Source organism: Bos taurus, chromosome 5 (genome assembly GCF_002263795.3).
Source record: "Bos taurus isolate L1 Dominette 01449 registration number 42190680 breed Hereford chromosome 5, ARS-UCD2.0, whole genome shotgun sequence".
Classification (NCBI taxonomy): Eukaryota; Metazoa; Chordata; class Mammalia; order Artiodactyla; family Bovidae; genus Bos; species Bos taurus.
This window is the reverse complement of record NC_037332.1, coordinates 26,353,957-26,380,043: the sequence shown is the minus strand read 5'-3', so window position 1 is coordinate 26,380,043 and position 26,087 is coordinate 26,353,957. Positions and strand designations below refer to the sequence as shown.

At 45.9% G+C, this 26,087-nt stretch overlaps 2 protein-coding genes across 7 annotated transcripts; one reads left to right on the top strand and one right to left on the bottom strand.

The window, feature by feature from the left end:
• Positions 1-1,669: 1,669 nt before the first annotated feature.
• ATP5MC2 (ATP synthase membrane subunit c locus 2) lies at positions 1,670-9,964 on the bottom strand. 3 transcript variants are annotated; one of them, XM_005206138.4, is made up of 5 exons: positions 9,886-9,964; positions 5,399-5,468; positions 4,252-4,329; positions 3,546-3,745; positions 1,670-1,931 (listed from the first exon to the last, which is right to left on the bottom strand). In XM_005206138.4, the coding sequence occupies exons 2-5, from the start codon at positions 5,435-5,437 to the stop codon at positions 1,817-1,819; spliced, it is 432 nt and encodes a 143-aa protein (XP_005206195.1). In that variant the 5' UTR covers positions 5,438-5,468; positions 9,886-9,964; the 3' UTR covers positions 1,670-1,816.
• Positions 8,685-25,956, top strand: LOC112446668 (uncharacterized). 4 transcript variants are annotated; one of them, XM_024992416.2, is made up of 2 exons: positions 8,685-9,339; positions 25,078-25,956. In XM_024992416.2, the coding sequence occupies exons 1-2, from the start codon at positions 9,159-9,161 to the stop codon at positions 25,710-25,712; spliced, it is 816 nt and encodes a 271-aa protein (XP_024848184.1). In that variant the 5' UTR covers positions 8,685-9,158; the 3' UTR covers positions 25,713-25,956. The 4 variants fall into 4 exon arrangements, 2 of the variants coding, with proteins under 2 accessions (XP_024848184.1, XP_024848185.1); XM_024992417.2 differs by lacking the exon at positions 8,685-9,339 and adding an exon at positions 9,540-9,801; XR_003034702.2 differs by lacking the exon at positions 8,685-9,339 and adding an exon at positions 10,018-10,813.
• The last annotated feature ends 131 nt before the right edge of the window (positions 25,957-26,087 follow it).

The window sequence follows — 26,087 nt, the reverse complement described above, 5'->3', positions numbered from 1 at the left end:
TGGCACATGGGCTCCATTGCTCTGCAACATGTGGAATCTTCCTCAGACCAGGGATGGAACCCATGTCCCCTGCGGTGGCAGATAAATTCTTAGCCACTGCACCATTAGGGTAGTTCTAAAGTTTAGCCCTTTAAAAAAAAAATTATTTTTAATTTATTTTTGGTTACACTGGGTCTTTGTTGCTGCACGTGGGCTTTCTCTAGTGTGGTGAGCGGGGGCTTCATAATTGCAGTGGCTTCTCTTGTTGCAGAGCATGGGCTTCAATAGTTGCAGCAAGTGGGCTCAGGGGTTGTGGCTCGTAGGCTCAATAGTTGTGGCACACAGGCTTAGTTGCTCCAAGGCATGTCAGATTCCTGGACCAGGGATGGAACCCATGTCACCTCACCGGTAGGTGGATTCTTAACAACTGGACCACCAGGAAAGACCCGAAAATTTAGCCTTTAGAAAATAATAATCCTTTACCTTTATACTAACCCCTGTCCAGAAGTCCCTCTTGAGGCATTTTTAAGGAAGAAGGTTTACCATTGCCTATTCTGCTCTTTTTGGATTGCTTGAGAAAATAGCAGTCACCAGCAACACTGGAAGAGAACGAGACCAACTGTGCGGTAGTCGTACACCCTGGACTACAACATGTGACCCCTGCTCCCACTCAAGCTCTGCCAATAAATGTTCCTGGGAGAGTCCTTTGATATCTCAAAGTCTGTTCCCTCACTTGTGAAGTGAGGTGGCTGGTTTAGACAATTAAATTGAAAATTTGACTAAGATATTGCTGAGATGTGTCATGCTAAGATACTTCTAAGGATACGAGTATGACAGAGCCCCTGCCTCAAGAAACTAACAATCTAACTTAGAAGATAAGGCACACATTTGTGCATACAGGCACTTAAGCCCACATTTGTCACACACAGTTAAGCATTACAAAGGACGCAGCATGCTTTATAGTCCTTTATATGGACTAATGTTCGTTTGACTGAAAGTAGAGGGAAACCAGACGAAAGCTTCATGGAATAAGAGGTAGCATTTAAAGTAAGTCTTTCAGAATAGCAGGGAGAGTTTGAAAAAAAGAGGAAAGTGACTAAAGATTCAGGCAAAGAAAACAGAGATGGACAAAGTGCAAGGCCTGCAGATATGTAAGGACAGGAAAGCAGGAAAGTGAAAAATGACTAACAGTCCACTTTGGGTAGAGTGTAATGGGAATAAGACATAAAGCTGAGAAAAGTTGAATCAGACTATTTTTGAATTGGTCAATGGCAGAACCAGTCCTGCATTTACAGATTAACCTGGCAGTGGTGGGCAAAAGTAAATGCCAGAGGGTAGAGACGGCAGGCAGAAGGCCAATTAAGAGGTTATTGCAATAGACCAGTGGGTGGCAATAAGGGCATCAGCCAGGGCAGTGGCAGTGGCAACAGACAGCCACTTTAGTCAAAATTTTACACCAGCTCTGTATGTTGCTTCTGTCCCAATTCTCCATGGTAATAGGCCATCCCAAGTGAAAATTATTAAAAAAGAGCACTGATTTGAATAAAGCTTTCCCAACATAGAGAATGAAAAATAAGTGAGCCCAGATCCACATTGAGTTTAAAACCATCACTAACCTCTGGCCTTATACTTTCACCAAGGCATTCAGCCAATTGTGGAAAAGAAATATACACAGGAGACTCAAGAAACATCTTATTAATACAGTATTTATTTGTCTTCCTTCTGTCAAGCCCTGAGCCAACTACTTTCCCCAGGTTGCCTGGGGAGGTACAGGAAAAGAAACATACAGGGCAGATGAGACACGGGAGAAGAACTATGGGAGGTGGAAACGGCTCCTTCACATGGCGAAGAGGATGAGAAAGGCCACCATCAGGCAAAAGAGCCCCATGGCCTCCGAGAGGGCAAAGCCCAGAATGGCGTAGGAGAAGAGCTGCTGCTTCAGAGAAGGGTTCCTGGGAGGGGAAGAGAAAAGACTGAATTTCTAGTCCATATAAAGAAAAAGACAAACATTAAAGGAGGGCTCAGGGAGAATCCATCTCAGGCTGACATTTCAGTAACGAGTCTCTCAGGGTGATACCATTATGCCCCATTTCTTGCTCCGACACATTAAGGTCTCTACAGAGATGAAGGGGGGAGGGGACAATCCAAAATTCTCCAACACAGCCCAGGTACAAACATTACCTCCTCTACTGTATCACCACATCTTCCCTGGGTCTGGACACTTAACTATCCAGGGCTCAACCAAGATGGAAGACGTCTCTGGGTGGCAGGGTCTATCAGAGCAGCGTTTCCAAACTTTAAGCAGTAGAACCCCATAATACAAAACTTGTAACTGCTAAAGTGTAATGGAGTGGCGGAGTTGGAAGTCTTGTTTGGTCTCCCCTTCGTTCTCTAGACGTCTCTGGGGTGTACCCTCAGAACCCTAGGGCTTGTGTAACACAATTAGAGAAATACTATTCTAGTGGACAAGGACATCAGAGGGACAAATAACTTCTCTTATTTCAAAATAGTCAAAAGATTTTGGGCTACAAACCGCCTTGGGGAGTGGGGGCACACATTTAGACAATATGAGTCAAAATGGGATAGATCAGATCAGATCAGATCAGTCGCTCAGTCGTGTCCGACTCTTTGCGACCCCATGAATCGCAGCATGCCAGGCCTCCCTGTCCATCACCAACTCCCGGAGTTCACTCAGACTCACGTCCATCGAGTCAGTGATGCCATCCAGCCATCTCATCCTCTGTTGTCCCCTTCTCCTCCTGCCCCCAATCCCTCCCTAATTCTGAAAATCAATATATAATTTCTATTTCCCTTACTGTCGCCTCCGGAAGACTTGATGGATAAGGTAAAGCAACACTAGCTTTTAATAGAATTGTGGACATAGAAGTTTCTTATTTCATACAAATCCTAAGAAATAAACTTATTTCCCCAAAGGCACTGAGAGAACTTGCAGGTCTCTAAAGGATTAATTTAGCTCTAACACTGAGTTGCCCAGAGTTGTTGGGGACCAAAGAGTCTCAAGTGTCAGGGAGCACTGGGGCTGGATGCAGAAGCAGTTTTCCCAGGAGTGATGAGGGAATTCCCGGGGATGGGGAAAAACAGCAGCGAAGCTATGCTGACTGAGGCTTTAGACTGGGGGGTGGACATGGCAAACTTTCTGTAAAGGGCTAGACAGCAAATATTTTAGTCTCTGTGGGTCACATACAACCTGTTACCTTTTTTATTTTCATGACCCTTTAAAAATATAAAACCCTTCTTAGTTCAGCTATACAAAACCAGGCTGGCCCAATACAGACCTCCTGCCTTAGTTTGCTAACTCCTACTCTAAACCAAAGCTGTCCAATAGAACTTTCCAAAATGGTAGCCACGAGTCACATGTGGCTACTGAGCTACACTGAAAGTATACAAAGTATACTTAAGTCAGTGTACTTTTAGTTAAAACTCACATTTGAATAGCACTACGTGGTTAGTGGCTACTGTATAGGATACTGCAGCTCCAGAACCCCAAATATTTCTGCCCAGACCGGCGGAAGCACATTAGAGAGCCAATGGAGGGCCCATCTTACCTGGCATAACCAATGATGAGACTCCCAAACACGGTCCCAATTCCAGCTCCAGAGCCAGCCACCCCTACTGTGGCAGCCCCAGCTCCAATGAACTTGGCTGCTGTGTCAATGTCCCTTGAAATGGCACTGGTTTGGAAGCTGCGGCTAGGAGTAAGTGAGGTGGTCAGGGGACGGGGAACTACTGCCAAGCTGCTGTGGCTCTGTGAAGAAGCAGCAGATAGCAAGTTTTTAGGAAACCCTTTTTTTGCTTTGGAAAACTTCTGTACCACTTAATCCCTTTATGCTATCAAATCCCATCGTTTCTCCTCCACACAAAAAATCTTTTAACTCCCCAGAAAACTCTACTGCCAAGCAGAACGCTTAAATGCAAGAGGTGGATGTCAAATATCTTCATGACTCAGGTACAGTCTAGAAATGGAAGACTACAGCCCTAGCCTGTTCCTGATGCCTTGAGGAGACCATCTTCCTGGGCTACATGCTCCCAACTCAAGTCAGCGCACTAGATCAAGTAAAATGGGAGTTATAAGCAGCACACAGGGGCATGTGCTGCCAGTGGCAAAAGTTGGAACATCAGGGAATATATCACATGGTATATGGTATCATGAGTCCTCAGCACTCCTCCTACTGGTTCTGTCAGTAACCCTCCCCTCCCCACCCCATCCCACCCTCACCCCTCCCCACAGGTCCAGTTCTACTCATAAGGTACCTCATCCGTCAGTGTTTCCGGTCGTCTTACCACCACTGCAGACAGTGATCGGCTCAATACTGTAGAGGTTCTCCTGATCTAGCCGGAAAAATACAAGGTCAAGAAACGCTGTGGAGAGTTTTAGAACTACTGCAAATTATTACTGAGATACCCCATTTATTCACTAGAACTTAAATTGGAACCTCAAAAAAGAATCTGGAATCATTCATTTAAAGTATTTACTTCACTCAATAAGAAATCTACACATATACTGGTAATGGCCAGCTCATTAGAAGGAAGTGAATGACTGGAACATCTTTCCCTGAACACACTGTTCTGGAAAACAGACATGAAGACCTGTGCTGAAAATGTACCCCCTCCTGGAAGCCCTTTTCTAACTCCAAGCCAGCGTCTCCAAAATAGACAACATGGTGGTTAACAGCCAGGGCTTTAGTCATATATAACTAGATTCAAATCCTAGCTCTATCTGAGTTGTGTGATCTTAGGACAAGTCATGTAAATCTTTTTAAGCCTGCTTTCTCATCTATCAAATGGGAATAACATATCTCAGGGTTGACTGGAGGAGTAAATAAGATTACGTACATCAACTGGTAGACTTAATGCCAGGCATAGCAAGTGCTCAATAAATAATACCAACTAACAGCATCACTCCTTTTCACTTACGAGTGAATGAACCGATTGCCTCCACTATCTAATACTCTTCCATTTCTTCCATCTTGTTGCTTTTGAATCAAAAATTTTTCCTATGTGTATTTTAGCTTCCCACCCAAATTTAAGCTTCCAGAGGAACTCCTAGCTACAGCTCTCTGACACTCAGGACAAGATCCTGTACACAGTGCATACTCAGTCTGACTTAGGCTATTTATTTCATGTTTACCATTTCTAGTGGGGCTCCAGTTTACAAGGACACAGTGTTTCTGGATAGGAATAACCTGTCTTAGCCTAGATGCTCATTTATGCTCTTCTATTATGACTGCATGAGAAAAATCAACTGGCCTTCATGGGACACAAGGCAAGTAACGCCTAGGAAGTATTCACTCTCGTCAGGCTAGCAAAGCAAAGGGCCCAACTGTGACGCATAAGGTCTGAGAAGGAAAAGACAAAACACCTCTCCTTAAAAACTTTCTTGGGAAAGGTGGGTACTCACCAAGGAGGGGGTGGAGACGAACTTGGCGCAAGTGTACATTTTCAGGGGATGAAGGGCTACGGCAGGAAAGCTGCAATTACAGAAGCAGCAGTGTAAATGTTTTTTCTTGCTCATCAAAAGACCGCTGTATTAGCAAGTGCTCTGGAAAACTTAAATGGCCCAGAAAGCAGTGACTGACCTCAAGTCTTAGAGATGGAATGAGAACCCTGAAGTCAGGATTTCCTCCACACAGCTTTTAAGCTTTCCTTATAATCAAGTGACTTCTCTTGGTTTGAACAAGAAGCCACTTGGTCCCAGCTTTAAGACATGTTATCTCTTTCCATAGCCTCATGAGGTGGGGTTATAGACGAATTTTCCCAGCATCTTTTGCCCAAGTTTCCCCCCCAGTCTCTTACTGAAAAGGAACTCTTCTCAAGCCTTCATTTCCTGGATCTCAAAATGTTGCCCTTTAAGACCCTCAGGGTAATTCCCTGGCAGTCCAGTAGTTAGGACTTTGAGCTTCAACTGTAGGGGGAATGGGTTCCATCCCTGACTGGGGAACTAAGATCCCATAAGCCATACAGCACAAGTCAAAAAAAATAAAAAAGACTCTTGGAAGATATGTGCGGAAGGTGAAGGCTCTGAAACGGTCTCTAACAATCCTCTTATTGAATTACCAGGAAGCATTTGTCAAAACACGTCAAAAGATTTGTTAAAGATGTTCAAGCTGGATTTAGAAAAGGCAGAGGATCAATTGCTGGATCATCGAAAAAGCAAGACAGTTCCAGAAAAACATCTACTGCTGCTTTACTGACTACGCCAAAGCCTTTGACCATGTGGATCACAACAAACTATGGAAAATTCTTAAAGAGATGGGAATACCAGACCACCTCACCTTCCTCCTGAGAAATCTGTATGCAGGTCAAGAAGCAAGTTAGAACTGGACATGGAACAACAGATTGGTTCCAAATCGGGAAAGGAGTTCATCAAGGCTGTATACTGTCACCCTACTTATTTAACTTATATGCAGAGTACATGATGAGAAATGCTGGGCTGAAGCATAAGCTGGAATCAAGATTGCTGGGAGAAATATCAATAACCTCAGATATGCAGATGACACCACCCTTATGGCATAAAGCGAAGAACTAAAGACCCTCTTGATGAAAGTGAAAGAGGAGAGTGAAAAAGTTGGCTTAAAACTCAACATTCAGAAAACTAAGATCATGGCATCTGGTCCCATCACTTCATGGCAAATAGATGGGGAAACAGTGGAAGCAGTATCAGACTTTATTTTTCTGGGCTCCAAAATCACTGCAGATGGTGACTGCAGCCATGAAATTAAAAGATGCCTGCTCCTTGGAAGAAAAGTTATGACCAACCTAGACAGTGTATTAAAAAGCAGAGACATTACTTTGCCCACAAACGTCCATCTAGTCAAAGCTATGGTTTCTCCAGTAGTCATGTATGGATGTGAGAGTTGGAATATAAAGAAAGCTGAGTGCTGAAAAATTGATGCTTTTGAACTGTGGTGCTGGAGAAGACTCTTGAGAATCCCTTGGACTGCAAGGAGATCCAACCAATCCATCCTAAAGGAGATCAGTCCTGAATATTCATTGGAGGGACTGATGCTGAAGCTAAAACTCCAATACCTTGGCCACCTGATGCAAAGAGATGACTCATTTGAAAAGACCCTGACGCTGGGAAAGACTGAAGGCAGGAGAAAGGGACGACAGAGGATGAGATGGTTGGATGGCATCACTGACTCGATGAACATGAGTTTCCATAAGCTCCAGGAGTTGGTGATGGACAGGGAAGCCTGGTGTGCTGAAATCCATGGGGACGCAGAGGCACAACTAAGCGACTAAACTGACAGACTGAGGAAGCATTTGTCAAAATATTTATCTCCTATGTTAATTAACTAGATAAGGCAGATCAAGGAGAAACTCTGTCATTACTCTAATTAGCAATGACTGTTAAAGTATTCATTTCCACCACTGTTTTAAGGGGTATTCAATTTTGTATCCTCAAGACCTTAAACAGGGGTTAAGACTTCCGTGCAGGGGGTTCGGGTTCTATCCCTAGTCAGGGAGCTAAGATCCCTCGTGCTCAGGGCAAAAAAAACCCCAAAAGGTAAAACAGAAGCAATGTTGTAACAAATAAAGGCTTAAAAAAAAAAAAAAAGAGCTTAAACAATGCTAACACCCTGGAGCTACCTATGTTGGTAGAACTGAGAGAAGAGTGGGTGAGTTAAAGATCTCCAGGCAGGGTCTTTCCAAGTACAGCTGGTGTCCCACTTGAACTAGTTACAGGAGGGTAGGGGCTGTGTATGTGTTAAAAATGTGGGACTTCCCTCACAGTCCAGTGGTTAAGAATCTGCACTTCTACTGCAGGGATCCCTGGTCAGAGAACAAAGATCCCTTGACCATGAGCTGTGGCCAAAAAACAAACAAAAAGAAAAAACAAAAAATGCAAATTCTTGGGTCTCACCTTAAGACTTTTTGGGTCAAGATCTCTGGGAATAAAGCCCAAGTACTCTATTTCGGGGTTCCCTGGTGGCTCAGCAATAAAGAATCCGCCTGCCAGTGCAGGACACTAAGGTTCAATTCCTAGAGAAGGAAATGGCAACCCACTCCAGTACTCTTGCCTGGGAAATCTCATGGACAGAGGAGCCTGGCTGGCTACAATCCACAGGGTCACAAAAGAGTGGGACACGACTTAGCAACTAAATAATAACGTTCTGTATTTCAATGAAGCTTCCCAAATGATTCTTAGGTACATGGAAGAGCTTGGTCTTAAAAAACAGTTTTAAAACTATGGCAGTGGTAGAATCAGAATTTGAACTCTTCTCACTCTTAATGCAGAGAAGGCAATGGCACCCCACTCCAGTACTCTTGCCTGGAAAATCCCATGGACGGAGGAGCCTGGTAGGCTGCAGTCCATGGGGTCCCTAAGAGTTGGACCCGACTGAGCGATTGAGCGACTTCACTTTCACTTTTCCCTTTCATGCATTGGGGAAGGAAATGGCAACCCACTCCAGTGTTCTTGCCTGGAGAATCCCAGGGACGGGGGAGCCTGGTGGGCTGCCGTCTCTGGGGTCGCACAGAGTCAGACACGACTGAAGCGACTTAGTAGCAGCAGCACTCTTAATGCTTTCTAATATGGTACAGGTTGAAATACTCAATGATTACTTAGGCCTGTTAAACGACACTTCCTTGAATGAAGTGGACTAATACTTTCCCAGATTAACTTCCGGTTCCAGAATGTTACTTTTACATTAATGGATGTCTTCAACTCTTGTCCTTTCCAGAACTCTGATTTCTGCCCATATGTAACACTAACCCAATTTTGCTGCCAGGCTATTCAGGTTTTCTTAGGTCAAAAATCTAAAATTTCTTTTAAGCTTTAAAAAAAGAGAGACTGTTTTTCCCCCAAGGCAACAAAACCTCAGTATCATCATTTAAAAAATATAGTTCTTAGAGGAATGAAATGAAAATAACATATGGAAAGTGCCTGATGCAGAACTAAAGGAAGCCTGCAGGAAGCGGTGATCCCTCTGCTGGCCACCTAAACTTGGCCAAGTCTGCACTTGTTCACCAATATCACCTTGGGGAACAGCACTACCCAGGTTCATGGGTTTCTTCCTCAATGGAGGTCAGCCAGGGAGTTACAGGGCTGCTACTTAATCGTTCCCTTTCCTTAACCTTCTTTTCCTCTTGAGGGCAGAGTCTGGGGACTCTCAGTAAACCCCTTGACAGGAAAGCTGGCAGGTGGGTAGCACCCCATGCTGGCCCCTCCGCTTTATAGGCCTGTTGCCTCTGAAGAAAACCTCACACAGGCCACGACTTGTGTTTTTCCCGCTTCACCGCAGTGGAAGGAAGAGAACGCCACTGGGAGACAATCCGCGGTACCAAAGAAACCTCCCTCTTTTCTGATATGGCTCTCTCCCAGTCCACAGCCTGAAGGTAGGGGGTGCTTTGGCTGTGCTGTTCATTTCTACCACTTTCATGGTTTATTTTTTAAATCGAGGGCTGCTGCCTAGAGGGACTGGTGGCTTTAGACGACCCACCAAACTCCACTGCTCGACACTTGAGATCCTGGGGCCAGAAGTCTGGAGGTTTCAGGATAAGGCAGGCACGAGTCACGATGAGAAGAGAAAGCAGAGATAGGAGGGGAGAGTCTGGGGGTTGGGACAGCTCTGAAAGGGCAAAAGGGTGAGAAAAAAGCGTTTGCAAGCGACAGGTGAAATGAGCACTCTGGGATTTGACTTTCGACAGCTCCAAGGCGCCCTCCCCCAACCCACGAGACATCAAAGATGGCGCCAGGCCCGCGCGGCTGGAGGTCACCGGCACGCGGAAGGGGCAGCCCTAACGCGCGGGGATACGGGGGCAAGGGAGGACGTGAGGACCCAGGTGGGAGCACGCGAGGTAAGGGCCTCAGACCATCCACGCGAGGTGGGCGCCCGGCGCGCGTGCGCGGCGCAACCCGGGCGCGAGGGCCCAAGGCCTTACCTGCTCCCAGTGCAGAGAAGACAGAGAGGGGCGGGGAGGGGGCGGGAATAGGAAAAGGAAGGCTCAGCGCAGGCGCGGCCCGGACCAAAGAGTCGCTCCGCCAAGGCTAGAGAGATTGCAAACTTGAGGGTGGGCCCAGGCACCACAGCGCCGCCTGCCAGCTCCGTGGCGGTAGCCGGCCGGTCACTCCACCTGGCGTTTGAGAGGAGAAACTGCAGGCAGAGCCTGAGAAATGAGGGCACTCCGCAGTGTAAGCCGATCCGTAACGTGGCCTGCGGTTTGCTCTGCACAGCGGCTGGGATCTTGGATTTGTGTCTCTTTTCCAAGCATGCGCGGTCACACTGCGGGGTGGGAAGAAGACCCAGCTGTCCAGAATTTCAGTGTTAAATGGCTTACAATCGAGATGGGGTTCAGTGTCCAAAATCTAGCAGGAGGAAGATGAGGTCACAGGAATCCCGACGCCTGTTGCCATCGACCCAGGCTTTACGGATGGCAAAACTTATTCAATAGGCGGATAGTCAGGAAAAAGCCCCGGCTGCCTCTAGTGGCTTCACCTTTATTTCCCTCTCCTTATTCCAGTGATCAACTATGAGAAAATCAGCATCAGGGACCAGAAGATAGGGGCTAAAGATGATTAGGGCTCGAGAGCCCTGACCCTAAGCATTCTTCCCTGAGGCCCGAGACAGTCGAGGAATAGAGGGCATCAGTGACCAGCAGTGAGGTTGGGAGGTCACCCCAGGCATGCCAGGGCCTCTGCTCAGGCTTCATCTACACGAGTTGAGATAAGCAGTCCCCCACCCCTAGGAGGTGCTCTTATGGAGGCCCCTCAGCTTCTTCCCCTTGACCTCTTGCTCGTCCTTTCCTCGATGGGAGAAAGTAGGGGGCCTCTTGGCCCTCGCCTCTTCTTCTAGGCTGCTTTATGTCCCAGGTAGGTCTGACCTGTTCCTCTGGAGGGAGGTCCACAAGGCCTACCCACTTCCCCTCACGTCCAAACCTCGGCCGTCCAGGGGCATCGTCTTGAACGCAGCACAAGAAACACGGGGAAAGCTCACCAAACCCCCATAAAAAATAAAAAGAAGGCCGCGGCTGTAAATAAAGCCAAATCCGCCACCCTCTGAGGGGCCGTTTGTCCTCCCCTCCTTGGCCCCGTCCTTCCCGCCGCCCCCTCCCGGCTCCCGGGCCCCGCGGCGCCCCGGCCCCGAGCTCCTCCATTTAATCGGATTTGGGAGAAGGGGAGGATAAATCACGGCAGCAGCTTTACGGTCCCGGAGGAGAGGCGAGCCGCAGCCAGGCACACCCCGGCCGGCGATAAAAACCGCCGCTGAAAGCCCACGGAGCAATTTCCCGGGACCCCGAGCGACGCCATTACAGGAATGTAATTTTGCCCGGATGAGGCCCCGAGTTTAATTATCCTCGCGGAGGAATTTCAATGCGGCCAATCCATCTTGCAGGCGGGCGGCAGAGGGATTTATATGGGCCCGTTATTTCACACCGATCCTCCATCTGCATTTTTATGGCCCTGAGCTTCTGAAAGGGAGGGGAAGGAGTAGGGAGAAATCCGAGAAGCGGGCGAGGAGGAGAAGAGTGGGAGACTTCCCGCCTTTCCTAAATCTAAGATTCCAGCTCGAGAATGAAGATTCTCACTGGTTCCCCTGAAATGCCCAGATCTCTCTCCAGTTCCAGTTGTTGACTCAGGGTGAGGTTGTGGGTAGGTGAGAAATGGAACTGGTATCCTTGGGAATCACTCAACAGGTATTTACCAGGTACCAAGCGGTGCCAGACACAGGGTAAGATGCTCAGAGGAGAAAGGGAAAATAGGCTACAAGAATATCTCCTGGGGGACTTCCCTGGCGGTCCAGCGGTAAGGACTCCAAGCTCCCAATGCAGGAGGTGGGGGTTCAATCCTTGGTCTGAGAGCTAAGATATCTCATGCCTGGAAGCAGTTGGCAAAAAAAAAAAAAAAAAAAAATCTCCTGAGGTCCCCAGACACCCCAAGCCCGCCCACTGAATTCCTTTTAGCCCGCGGCTGCACATCCTCAGGGCAAAACTTCCACAGCTCGTAGGAGCTGCCAGCACTAGCCAGTTGTTACAGCTGTTTGTTGCGAAAATTTAGACCCCTCTCAGATATCTAACAATCCAAAGGAGAATTGGAGAAGGAGCCCGTGTCTGATATGTTTATTTCTCCCTTACCTCCATTCAGTGGTAGGCTCTGGATTCATACACCTGGCTTCCCAAATTGCTGTGTGACCTTGGGCAAGCTGTTTAACCCCTCTATATCGATCTTCTTTTATGTAATTTGGGAATGATAATAATTCTTCATAGTCGTTTAGTCACTAAGTCTCATCTGACCCTTTTGGGACCTCATGGACTGTAGACGGCCAGGCTACTCTGCGGGATATCTCCAGGCAAGAATACTGGAGTGGGTTGCCATTTCCTTCTCCAGGGGATCTTCCTGACCCAGGAATCGAACCCAAGTCTCCTGCTTGGTAGGTGGATGTCTTTACCACTGAGCCATCTGAGAAGCCCGATAATAATGCTTGCTCAGCAGCAAATATTGGGATAATATACATGAAGCTTTGGGGCTTCCCAGGTGGTGCAGTGGTAAAGAATCTACCTGCCAATGCAGGAGACGCAGTTTCCATGCCTGGGTCAGGACCATCTCCTGGAGGAGGAAATGGTAACCCCCTCCAGTATTCTTGCTGGGAAAATTCCAGGGACAGAGCAACCTGGAGGGCTACAGTCAATGGGGTTGCAAAGAGTTGGACTTGACTGCAGAGATACCTGAAGCTTTTAGCAAGGAGCTTGGAACTTAGTAACAGTTCAATAAATTCTAGTAATATAATAATACTGGGTGGTGGTTTTTTTTTTTTTGGTGTTAGTAGCAGTGTTATCTGGAGAAGACAATGGCAACCCATTCCAGTACTCTTGCCTGGAAAATCCCATGGACGGAGGAGCCTGGTAGGCTGCAGTCCATGGCGTTGCTAAGAGTCGGACTCGACCGAGCGACTTCACTTTCACTTTTCACTTTCATGCAATGGAGAAGGAAATGACAACCCACTCCAGTGTTCTTGCCTGGAGAATCCCAGGGACGGGGGAGCTTGGTGGGCTGCCGTCTCTGGGGTCGCACAGAGTCGGACACAACTGAAGCGACTTAGCAGCAGCAGCAGCAGCAGCAGTAGTAGTGTTATAGTTGGGAGCATGGCAGCTCAATTCTGCTCTGCTTCCTAGAGACTTTATTGCAAGCTGCTTGCAACGATAGCTCCTGAAAGAAACTAAACTATGGCTTACTGAACTTATTTACCTACATAAATCACACAAAGGAGTTACTTGACAGGTAAGTGGGTGGGGATCTGTGGGGAGGGCTGAGAATTCCCAGGGCTGTTGCTACCAGGTTTGCAACCAGACATTAAATCCGGAGGCATGAGACTATAAAACGTGGTTGGAGGTATGTGCAGAGGGGTGAATTTGAAGACAGCAAAATATGATCCAAGAGAACATTAGCTAAGGGTCTAGGGATTTTCTTAACCAAGGGCTTGGGAAAGGGTTCTTCCTTCACTTCACTGAGGGAAAACTAGGGTCCAGAAAGGAAAGGGTGTGGAGCCAGAACTATCCTTTCCAATCAATCCTTTTCTTTTCCTACCAGACCATGTAACAAGGTTGGCCTGATTGGCCAGTTTTTCTAAGGACTGTTAGTGGCAGATTCTGACTGGTTAGCCACCTCACTGCACAGTGGTGACGGTGAAATGAGATTGATCTTTTCTTTCTTAGGATTGGTTAACAACCCTCAGCGGGGCCAGAGACTCATTTTAATTGACTGGAGAGGCTAGGAGGGAGGTCCAGCACCTTTCATGTAGAAATTCTGAGAGTTCTTTTTCCACAAAGGTCACCAAGAAAGAGTCTTGACTGGCTTATGCATATTTGCCTTTGGACTGGAAACAATAGCTTAGAGAAGAAAAGTCAAGAGAGTCATGCAGGCATGCTACAGTTCAATGTGAAACCCAAACAGAGGGATTCACAGAGGGAAACAGAAGAGTGGTAAAAAGAGAGAGACTAAGACACAGAAAAATGAAAGAAACAAAAAAGCCAAAGAGGATGGATTTGAATAATTTGGTTTTCATTTCTGGTGGTTTAAGAGGAGGCTACTTTATGATGCATTTTGTCAGATGCACATGTTGCCAGCACGTGGCATGGGAAGAACAGTTGTCTTGGAGGCAGGAGACTAGGAATCTGGTCCCAGCCCTGCTACTAACTAGCTGAGTAGCTATGCAAGTTACTTTATCTCTCAAAGTTTCAGTGTCCCCGTTTGGAAAAATCAGGGGGAGAAGTAGGTGATCCGTAAGATTCCATCCAATATTAACTCTCCTGATTCTCTTTCTGACAAGCAGTCTGTTTTCTAAAGCTGAAGTGGTAACTTTACACTGCCAATAAGGACTATTCTTGGGTGCTATGTTCCTCTATTTATTTGAGTTTGTTAATTTCAAGCTTTTGGGACTGATAGGCACTGACTGATGGATTTTTCTATTTTCTCTTGCTAAATCAGTTCCCCAGAACAACAGGATTAAGCCATCAGTAAACCTCCCTACTCTTGGAGAAAAAAAAAAGTAGATGGAAGAAGAAAAAGTGTCATGGGTATCCAGGATTCCAAGACAGGGATTGTGGAAGGCTTGGTGAGAGATGGCCGGACAAGTTTTTGCTGGGAAGAACCTAAGTTCTTTTGAATTTGTAAGATGAACTTATACATGCCCTACATATTTATATAGAAACAATGATTAAGTATTTATGTGAACAAATTTGGTCCCTGCCATTTATTGTCTCCCAAGCCAAAGCACACACAGAGACAAAACAAAATGAAAGTCATTGTGATAATTGACATATATATACCACCCTATGTAAAGTAGATAGCTAGTGGGGGCCGCTGTATAGCGCAGGGAGCTCAGCTTAGTGCTCTGTGGTGACCTATAGGGCTGGAAAGGGGCAAGGTGGGAGGAAGGTCCAAGAGAGAGGGGATTTATATGTACATATAGCTGATTCACTGTCTTGAACAGCACAAACAAACATATTGTAAAGTGGTTATACTCCAATTGAAAAAAAAAAAGGTCATTGTGATACATTGTAAGAGCTTAAGACTGAAAGTTAGAGATCTGAATGTAGATGTGGGAATATCTTTAAAAAAATAATTTAATTAATTGATTTATTTTTGGCTGTGCTGAGCCTTCATTGCTGTGCAGTTTTCTCTGGTTGCAGAGAGCAGGAGTTACTCTCCAGTTGCAGTGCCTTCTCTTGTTGCAGAGCACAGGCTATAGTAAACATGGGCTCAGTGGTTGCAGTTCCCTGGATCTAGAGCACAGGCTCAATAATTGTGGCCCACAGGTTTAGTTGCTCCAAGGCATGTGGGATCTTCCTGGATTAGAGATTGCTCCCATGTCTCCTGCACTGGCAGGTGGATGCCTCACCACTGAGCCACCAGGCAAGCCCTAAATTTGGGATTGTTCTTAATTATGTGACTTTGAAAAACATCAATTCACCTCTCTGGACTTCAGTTTTCTTAACTGCACATTGTAGGAAAACACTTGCTGATTATTGAATTCTTTTTTGGCTTTAAATATAAATAGCATAGATCTGTTCTTCCTGTTTTGCCCTCATCTCCTGTGACTTTAAGTATTCGACCAGTATTAACTGAGCATCTACTGTATGTGAGGTGCTGAACCATGTATTGTGATTAGGAATAAAAAAGGAGAAAGCACAGTCCCTTGTCTTCATAAGTTTATAATCAGTAGGAAAAACATGTACATATATAACTATAACTTGCAGCAAAATTTAATGGTTTATATGGGTTATAGGAGTTGAAGCAGTATGATTTCCATTTAGAATGATCAAGGGGGCACTATGATTAAAAAGTAGTTTTTTTCCTTCTTTTAAAAAAATTTAAAGTATTTGAATTACATAAAGGAATGCAATTAATGAGTATAATTTATGCAACAGATATTTTTGGAGATCCTACTATGTGCCAGGTGCTGTTCTAGGTGCTGGAAACACAGATGTGAATAAAATAAGACAAAAATCCTTGCCTCCTCAGAGGTGACTTTAATATAAATTATGAAGCATAATAATAAAATAGACATCCATTAAATGACCCCCAGTTTAGGAAAAGAAAAAAAAAAACCCTACTAATACCACTGAGCCCCCCTCCCCCATGCATCTCTCCTATAGTAAAGTAATCCTTGAATTTTATATTTATCATTTCAAGATTTTTCCTCAGATTTTTACCGTATTGCTTATTTTGGTCTTTTCCCCCTACTGTTCTAAAAGTGATATAATATTATTTGTATCCTTCTTTACTTGCTCTTTTCATTCAACATTATGTTTCTAAGATTCATTGAAGCTGATGTAGGTAGCTATAGTTTATTTACTTTCGTTGATGTATCATTGGAGAAGGCAATGGCACCCCACTCCAGTACTCTTGCCTGGAAAATCCCATGGACGGAGGAGCCTGGTGGGCTGCAGTCCATGGGGTTGCTAAGAGTCGGATACGACTGAGCGACTTCACTTTCACTTTTCACTTTCATGCATTGGAGAAGGAAATGGCAACCCACTCCAGTGTTCTTGCCTGGAGAATCCCAGGGATGGGGATCCTGGTGGGCTGCTGTCTCTGGGGTTGCACAGAGTCGGACATGACTGAAGCAACTTAGCAGCAGCAGCAGCAGCAGCAGCTGCATCATAGCCCACCAATTTGTCAATTAATTTCCCTGTTGAAGAATATTTAGGATTGTTTTCAGCTGTTTGCCACTACAAACAATGCTGCTCAGAACATTTCTCCTAGTATACATGCGTAAGAGTTTCTTCAGGGTACATATGTATGAATTGCTGGGTTGAAGCATATGAATTTTTTAACCTCTCTGGATAATGTCAAATTGTTTTCCAATATTTATGCCTACTAAAGTATATAAAAGTTTTGATTGCTACCCTATCCTTACCAATTTTGGTTATTTAGTCAATCTGTTGGATATAAAATGGTGATTTGAATTTATACTTAATTATATTTGCCTTATTATTAGTGAAGTTGAGCATCTTTTCATATATTTATTGGCCACTCATGCTTCTCCTTATGTGAAATGCCTATTCATGTATGTCTTCTGCCCATTTCCTATTGGGTTATTTGTCATCTCCTGTGGATTTTTAGGAATTAACAAATATAGATAGCCTAGTCCTGATTCTTTGTCAGTATCAGTTATCTCCTTCCAGTTTTTAGCAGGGTTGGGATTTTAATAGAGGCTTAAAGGATGGATGATTTCAGTTCCAGCTCAGAGTCCTCGTTTAGTTGGATTAATTAATTCTTAATTCATTCATCAAATATTTATTGAATGTCTAGCCAGACGTCATGCTAGACTCTGAGAATACGAATATATTCCACACTTGCTCACCAGTTACCACTTCCAAGATCTATCTGGGTTCAAGCCAGTGACATATCCTGGTGGACCCACTACTATGGCCTTCTAGCTGTTCTGCCTTTTCCAGTCTGGTCTTGCCATGGTCTACTCCACCCAATAAGCAGCTAAAGTGATCTAATGAAGTGTAGATCAGATCATGCAACTTAAAACTTCCCAATGGTTTTCCAGTTCTCATAGAAAAAAAATTCGTTGTTCAGCTACACTAGACTCCTATTGACCCTCAGTCACACCACACTTACTTGTTTCTGCTCGGAACCTTTGCTGTTTCCTCCGCCTGGATCGTTCTCCTAGATTATGCTCACTCTCATTTCGTCTAGGTCTCATTTCAAATATCACCTCCTTAGAGAGTGCTTTTCTGACCACCCAATCTAAATAGCTGCCACTCCCCGGCCCCTTTTAACTTTCTGGCCACGTTGCTTGTGATATCTGAATTCCAGGACCAGAGATGGGTCCTGGACGGGTTCAGGGGTCCAGAGATTCCAGGGCCCGGCTGCTTGCTCATTGAAAGCTCAGAGTCTTAACCATTGGACCACCAGGAAACTCCTCTACCTTCCCTTCTTTATCTCATTATCCTCCTTCATTTTTCTTTTTAGCACTTACCATAGTTTTATTTTTATTGCTTTTTTCTTCACTAGAAGATAAGCTCCACTAGTTGAGAGACCTTGTCACCACTGTATCCTCAGCATTTAGAAAAGTGCCTGGCACTTAATAGGCTCTCAATAGAAATTTTGTGAATGATTGAATGGTGAATCAGATAGAGTCCTTGCCCTTAAAAAGCTTTAGTCTATCAGGGAATACAGGGAAGCAAAAGGCAAATAATTTCAACACAATTTGACAATGTTCTAAGATGGATAAGCGCTGGATGCCGTGGGAATGCATAGGGAGGACATATATTTCGGTCCTGAGAACTAGTAGTCAAGGGAGGCTTCCAAGATGAGGTGACATTTACAAGAAACTCAAAGGACCTGGAAAGAGAAGGATGTTCCACAGAGAAAAAGCAGTAAGGACAAAGCTTGAAGAGAGGGATAAGTGGTCTCTTCCACAAAGGCAAGTAATTCAGCGTGGTCAGAATGAATAGTTGTGAGTGCAACAGAGTGCAGAGACTGGTTGTTAGTGGCTAGATCCTGAAGGATCTTGAGCATCAAACTCAAGCCGTTTGGATTTTATCCAGAAAGCAGCCAGAAGCCATTTAAACCAGAGAATGAGCTCAGATTTGCATTTTAGAAAAATCATTGTAGGTCTAGTGTGCAGAATGGATGAGAGGGGGCAGGACAGGGGACAGGGAGCGCTGTAGGGGACTGTCGTCAGAATCCAGGTGGGAGATGGTGGTGGCCTGAGCTCTGAGGTGATAGCTGGGATGGAGAAAAGTAGGCAGAGCTCAAGAGGTTTAGGAAGAAGAACCAATGGGCCTCAGTGATTGATTGTTATGGGGGATGAAGGAGGTGAGAGAGGTGAAGACAGTGCCCAGTTCTCTGGCCTGGGTCACTGAGTGGTGCCATTCTCTGATTGGAAAAGAGTCAGAGGGTTAGAGTGAGATGAGCAGGCCAACCCCTGATACTTGTGAGGCCCAGGGCAAGGTAAAAAATATAGCCTACATACCAAATGTCTAAATATGTACAAGTTATAAATCAAAGTTAACAAACTGTTAAATAAAACATGTTCTACCCTCTTATCTTGACAAATATATCAATATCAGTTGGAAGATTTATATTTAGAATCCTGGGACTCTTCCAGCCCCAGTCTGACCCTCGGGTTCTCTCTCCATTTCGTACTCCATCCTACTACCTGAGGGGCTTCACACCAAAGTGCGTGCTGGGGTCAGCCTCACCGCTAAACTCCACACCAACAAGGCTGGTGCTGCGCTCCCCAGCAGCTCCTTCTGTGTTTTCAGGAAATCAAACCCCAGGAAGAGGTCCTGGAAGTCAGCCTGGGGCAAATTGACAGGATAGTCTGGCCACTGGAGCATGGTCTAGGCGTGGGCAGGCGTGAGCTCTGGGTAGGCACACCCCCTTGGCCTAAAGTTATCCGCCCCCTGCAAGAGGAAGAGACCCTCTAAAACTGTCACCCAGGGTAGAGGTCCCTCTTGCCTGGTCTAAGGGCATAGACTCTGAAATCATACAGACTGGGTTCAAACCCCTATTCTCATGTTTATTTACTCTTCTTTGAACCTGGGCAAACTCTCTGAGCCTGTTTCCTTCCTTGTAAAATGGCAATAGTAATATCTACCTCACAGGGTTATTGTGAGAATTAAATAAGGGTATCAGTCTTGGGTGTCCATTGGAAGGACTAATGCCAAGGCTGAAACTCCAATACTTTGGCCACCTCATGCGAAGAGTTGACTCATTGGAAAAGACCCTGATGCTGGGAGGGATTGGGGGCAGGAGGAGAAGGGGACGACAGAGGATGAGATGGCTGGATGGCATCACCGACTCAATGGACGTGAGTTTGAGTGAACTCCAGGAGTTGGTGATGGACAGGGAGGCCTGGAGTGCTGCAATTCATGGGGTCGCAAAGAGTCGGACACTACTGAGCGACTGAACTGAACTGAATATATGCAGAGCACTTGGTATTTAATATTCCCCTCCTCACCTCCCCAGTTTACATTGTTTTCTTCCCATTCATCACCGCTTTCCCTCAAACTAATCATGGAGGCTGGGGAAAATATGAAGTTTGTTCTAGGTAAATTCTTTTTTTGTTTTTTCTGGGAGGAGTGGTTCCAGGAAAAAGGAGTTTATAAAGGAAACAGTAACAATCCAGGCAGCAGTAATCCCAGCTCAGGCTGGGGCCATGTGGGAAAGGGGGAGTCAGTTGTCTTGTGTGTAGATGAATGAGAAATGGTAATAGCGTAATTGCTTTTACAATCTGTTTGTTTTGCTGACAGTAGCAGCTGGTTACTGTTTCAATTCTTGGTTTTCATGTTAAGACAGGGGAAGAAGGTGTGAATAGAAAAAGAATAGAAAATCCAAACGTAATGTCTTGGAGACCAGGAAAATGGTCAGAGAAACATGGTTGAAAACACAGATGGTTTCCATCTTTCAGACATGGCCCGGTCCTCTCATTAAGTTGATCTTGTGTTGTTGTGTAACATGTATAGATTCTTACCACATGCTGTCACTCTCTCTACTCCTGCAGCTAGAATGCCCTTCGAGGCTTCTCAGCTGTTCCAGATTCTACTCTGTATTTCAGGCTCACTCCCTCCACGGTAAGTGTGACCCTCCCCACTTCCTCTGAGCTCTTCCTAGTCTGTCTGTGCTGTACTAGGTCGCTTCAGTTGTGTCGATTCTTTGGACTCTATGGACCATAGCCCACCAGGCTCCTCTGTCCATGGGAATTCTCCAGGCAAGAATACTGGAGTGGGTTGCCATGCCCTCCTCCTGGGGATCTTCCCGACCCAGGGATCAAAGCAGCATCTCTTACATCTCCTGCACTGGCAGGCGAATTCTTTACCACTATGCCACCTGGAAAGCCCCTAGTCTATATCACTTGGAATTTATTCATGGTCTTAATATGTTCAGTCTTGTTCTCCTATCGTTTAAAAATTATTTTAATTTTTTAAAATTTATTTATTTGACAGAGTGGCATGTGGGATCTTAGTTCCTCAACCAGGGATCGAACCTGTGCCCCCTGCAGTGGGAGCTCGCGCCTTAACCACTGGATTGCCAGGGAAGTCCTGTTCACTTATCCTTTTATGTGCACAAGTCTTGTCTCCCCAACAAGAGTTTAAGCTTATTAAGGGAAGGAACTATATTTCTATTTCTCTTCCATTTCCCATAGTGTCTATATATTCACTTAATATACATTTATTGAGTTACCATGTGCCTAAACTGGGGTTCAGGTGCTGGGGATACAAAAATGAAATATATATATTTCCTCTTCACTAGTGAAGCTAGTAATGGACTCATGGTTTAATAACTGCCTATAAAAGTGTTGAACACATAATGGTTCCTCAATAGAGGTTTGATGGATTGATGAACCATGCTGCTTTTTGACTAGGCATTCAATGAATGAATGAATGAATGAAATTACTGGATAGCAACCCTGCAAGCTGTTCCAGGTGTATCCCTCTTATATGAAACAAGTTCTCACAGACTTAAAGGTGTGAGACTGGTTTGAGGGGAGAAGTGCTCTCTAGAGGCATCAAAACAGAGAGCCTACTGTCTTTTCAAGGCAGTGTTCACTCCTTTCCTTAAGGCCTAGTGATTAAAACACAAAGCATTTTACAGGCATTGGTGAATGCCTTTTGCCAGTTTGGGTCATTCAGGTTGTAAATTATGAGAACTGTGTGCATTTTTCATAATAAAAAACAGCTATTATTGAATATTGATTATGTGCCAGATATTTTGCTGATTTCTTTACATGAATTATTTAAATCCTAACAACAACCCTATGAAGTAAATATGATTATTATCCCACTTTACAGAAGAGGAAACTCAGGTACAGGTAGGAAGCAAGAAAAGACAGAACTTGAATCCAGGAAGTCTGTGCTGTCCAGGCGATGATTGGGAGAGTGGAGAGCTGAGTTCTTCAGCTCGCCCTGCTGTGTGCTTGCTGTGTGACCTGCAAAAATCATCTCAGGTCTCTGGTCTTCGGCCCCTTCTGATCACCAATCTTAAAGCCTACTCTTTTGAATTCAAGTCCTCTGCTTCTCCACTAATATTAATTGCCTAAATCTGGTTGTGATCCCCTAAATCTCATCTTTCATCTCCTTGTAGTGTAAGATGCAGCTTGTGATATTGTGTTATTCATAACTGGAGCATCCTTTTGAGACATTATATATGAAGACCTTGATGACTTCTTGAATGTCTTGGTTCATGGCTGCAGCTGATAGAGCTGCAGAAGGACCCCTGAACCCAATTTCTTCCTGTGACTCCATCCCTCAACTCCTAGTTAAGTAAAAATATTTCCCAGTATTAGGATGCTTGTTATCATGAATCCATTCAGAGGACACAGCCAAAATCAAGCACTAATCAAAAGGAAGGTGGTGGGTCTGATTCATTTCTGTGCGTGGAGATTGATCAACACAGGCAAGAGATTGAGACCAAGTAACATGAAAGAGTAGGCAAGAGTGGATTTGAAAGGTCGATTTCTCTGAGGAGCCTCCACATAGAAACTGAAGCTGCTCAAATCCTCCATTTTGTCCCTTCATAGCTGGAATTTTTACTTCCTTGTATGCAGACAAAGGATAATAATTATCTGAACAAGTGTGCTTGTTTAGCTGGCATCAGTGTTTTAAATTGGTATGCTTAAATACCAATGGCTTGCTGTACCCCTCATGTTGCTATTTGACTCAGCTCTCTCTGCTTAGTCTATTTTGTCTGTGCATCAAGAGTAGCTGTGTGTTTTGTTCTCACCAGGGTAGCCTCTGGCTGGGGTGCCTACTAGTGTCCTTTCCTAGAGCTTCTTTAATACCAGGCAGCCTGGCAGGATGGTTTTTATGTCCCTGCCCTCACTTCCTTCCCTGCCTCCAATTTCCTCTTGTTGTTTTCCAGAATCATTTGCATGGTTCACCTGTATTTTTCCCAACCTTCTCTATCTCTGTATACAATTCTACAGAGAACAGGGACAAATATCTGCTAAAGAGAAATCAATCTCTCCCCCGGCCACCCCACCCCTTCTCTCCCTTTCTCTCTCTCTCACACACACAAACACACACAGAATGTATGGCAGACTTCATTTCTCTTCTGACCTTATCATGCTCCCAAATACCAAATCAAGATCACTCCCAAAACCCAAACCCAAGCCTAAAAGCAACACAGAGAAAGAGAGAATCACTTTTCTTCTAGGAGATGAATGCATCCCTTTTGGGGATCCACCTGAGGTTACTGAAGGGCTTAATTTCTGAAGAATCTGCTTCTGTCAGTTTTTCCTGTATTCCTGTGTGTTATGGGTTTGTAAAGATGTCTTCCTTAAGCAGAAGTTAACTTTGGTTGTAGGTTATAATTCTAACTGTGAGTGTGGGAAAGAAATTTTGGTGAGGACTAAAATCCTGTCTTATCATTTAAAAGGGATTCCAAGGGAAGTCCTGGTACCCGCCTTCTGGGAGGCAGATCTCTGGGTCGGATGGGATGAACCAGAGGAGGGAACACTTGAACTTTGTTTACAAACCAGCATAACATACAATGACAAACGAGTTCACGCAAGGGCACCCGCAGCTTCAAATGGAGGACAGAACTGGGAAAGAGTGTTGGCACAAGGGCAGTACTGAGAAAATTAGGAAAGTTTCTTGGAGGGAGCAGTGCGCGGCGAGGGGGCCTGGGAACCGTGGCTGAGGGAACGCACACCCGGGCTGCCTTTCCCGGGGTCTCCTGGTGGCGAGCTGGGTGAGGTGCTCTCTGGGCAGGTCCGCTGTCTGCCTCCCTCCATTACCGATCTCTCCGGCTCTCTCGCCTCCTGCATGCCATCCCCGGGCCCCTTCCTCCACATCCACTCCTCCTAGCTCCCCCTCGATAATCTTCTGATATCTCTTCAAATCCAATTATCGAATTAATTGACGTGCTAACCGAGAGGCAAACAGAAAGGGGCGGCAAACACCGGTCGGCTCAGATTTATCCTCCGGCCTCCATAGGCCCCGGCCGGGCGAGATTTACTGGGCCTCGAACACGACGACAGTTCAAACCTTTGATTAATCATGTTTTTCTCCCGGCCCCATAATTTAGTTGCTCTTTTTCCCTCCCTGCTTTTTTTTTTTTTTTTTATCAGTGGAAACAGAGACAGAGTCCTCATCAGCTTCAATTACAAATATTAAGCCCCCGGACAGCACTCTGACAGAGAGGCGGCCAGCCCCAACTCCTTCCCGCCCCGCTAAATCATCCCCGAATTAACATCACAATCGGCGGCTGGCGCGCGTTCAGATTTAAATGGTGGCATATTGTTCGCGGACGGTCTAGTTCAGACCAGCGGGTTCTCAGTTCCCGGTGGCGGCCCCCGCCGCTCCCCTCACTGCCCCCTCCTGTCTCCCGGGATGCTGTGACTCAGGAGCCGCGGGAGGCTCCGGAGCCGGGTCTCCTGCAGCGGAGGCTGCAGGCGGGGGTACACCGGAGTGGGGCCGAGCGGGCTGGTGAGAGGGGGTAGAGTGAGGAGGAGGGGGCGAGTCAGGCACACGGAGAGGGAACTGCAGATGTAGGGTGGAGGGGAGGAGGGGCCGAGGCCGGGCAGAGGCGGGTGAGTTTGGGGGTAGCGGAAGAACGGCACTGATGAAAATGAGATGCAAATGAAGATGCAGAAACCACGGGTTTGAGAATGCCACTATATAGCCACTATATGGCCGCCTCGACCTTGGCGCGGTCTGCAGGGCATCCTTGGGTGGTTGTGGAGGGGCCATTCTGCAGGGAAATCTCTTGCTCTTTGAGTCTTGCGATGTGAAAGAAGAACGTGGGACAAGATTTCTCGTTTCCTGAGTATGTTAGAGAAAATGGTTCATAAACTACAGCCAGGAGGCTTGAAGGGAGGCCTCAGAAAGGACTTCCTAAATGGGGAGACTGAGTATGAGGCTGGAATACCTCCGGGGGATATTTTTTTTTTTTTGGATTAGAACACCTTCGAGGCAGCCAGATTTCTCTGAAGGCGTTTTGGGGAAACGGTAACTATTTGGCTCTGTCCCACTGTGGAGGAGAAAAGGAAGAGTGATTCCCCTGACCCCATTAATCCTTTAAGAATGAAGGAGCTCAGGAAGAAAAATGACAATCCAAGAGTCTATGTTTCCAGATATTCTCATATCCACCTGTCTCTCCGGTCTTGCCCGCAGCGATCTCCGGGACCTCATTTCTGCCTAGCAACATCACAACCAATCAAGATGCAATTAGGCCTGGCAGTTCGGCTCATCCTTCACTGGGATTGGCTGCTGGTGGTGAGCGCATCCTAAGTTTTCATTGGCTGACGGCCACCTGTATGGAAATGAGAATGACAGGGGACTCTCAGCGCCTTCTCTGCTACGTGGACCTGTGGCTTACTGCACTGAAACCTGCAAGCTCAGAGCCAGAACTCCTGGGCTTTTTTTCTGCCTTCTCTCCCTGTTCTTCCCCCAAAGAGATATCTCAAACTTTTCCCTCAGCTCCTCTGTCTGAGGCCCAGTCGGAAAGCAATTCGCAAAAAATAAGGCGAATTTGTATACTTTTTTGCATTTTCTTTGCCTTCTCTCGGTTCTGTATCAAGATTTTTCCCCTTCCGTCCAATGCTATGACAGTTCTTGATCCTTTCTCTCTTCCATGTCCATCCAAGGAGCGGCTTCTCTCCGTGTGGAGTCCCTCGGGCCCTGCCCCCTGTTGCCTCAAACCCTCCCTTCGGGCTCAGCTCCACCAAATTCCCAATTGCCCCCTTCCTCCCTCTCAGGATCCAGGCGCCTCGCACAACGATCTAAAGCCCAGTTTAGAAGGGAGTTAGAGGGGGAGAGGACTCCCCCACCTCCCCCCAAAAAAACCTCCATCCTCGCTCCCCATCCATTTTCTCCGAGGGAGCCGAGTTTGACAGCGAATTCATTCCGAGAGGGGAGGGTGATTTATTCTTCAAATATACCGACAAGTGCGGGCATGATGGAGCCCATTAAAATGTTGGGAGATTGTTTTTATGATTGAAGTCTGTATTACTCCAACCATAAAGAAAGAGAGCAAGGAGTCATTAGCATTTTCATGATGGTGTATTTCTGCTTGTCTCCGCGCCATCACTCATCTTTACTGCCCGTCCCTTTGCTCTCGCTCTGCTACAACGAGGAGAGACTGCAGCCTGAGTTGGGGTTGGGGGTGGGGGGAGGCGGGGGCC

Coding starts and splice junctions, on each gene's coding strand:
- ATP5MC2 (XM_005206138.4), bottom strand. CDS start 5,437: ATGTACACTTGCGCCAAGTTCGTCTCCACCCCCTCCTTG. Junction 4,330..5,398: donor TCGTCTCCACCCCCTCCTTG/GTGAGTACCCAC, acceptor TTTTCCGGCTAG/ATCAGGAGAACCTCTACAGT. Junction 1,932..3,545: donor CTCATCATTGGTTATGCCAG/GTAAGATGGGCC, acceptor TTCCCCTCCCAG/GAACCCTTCTCTGAAGCAGC.
- LOC112446668 (XM_024992416.2), top strand. CDS start 9,159: ATGCTGGCCCCTCCGCTTTATAGGCCTGTTGCCTCTGAAGAAAACCTC. Junction 9,340..25,077: donor TCCCAGTCCACAGCCTGAAG/GTAGGGGGTGCT, acceptor TCTTGCCCGCAG/CGATCTCCGGGACCTCATTT.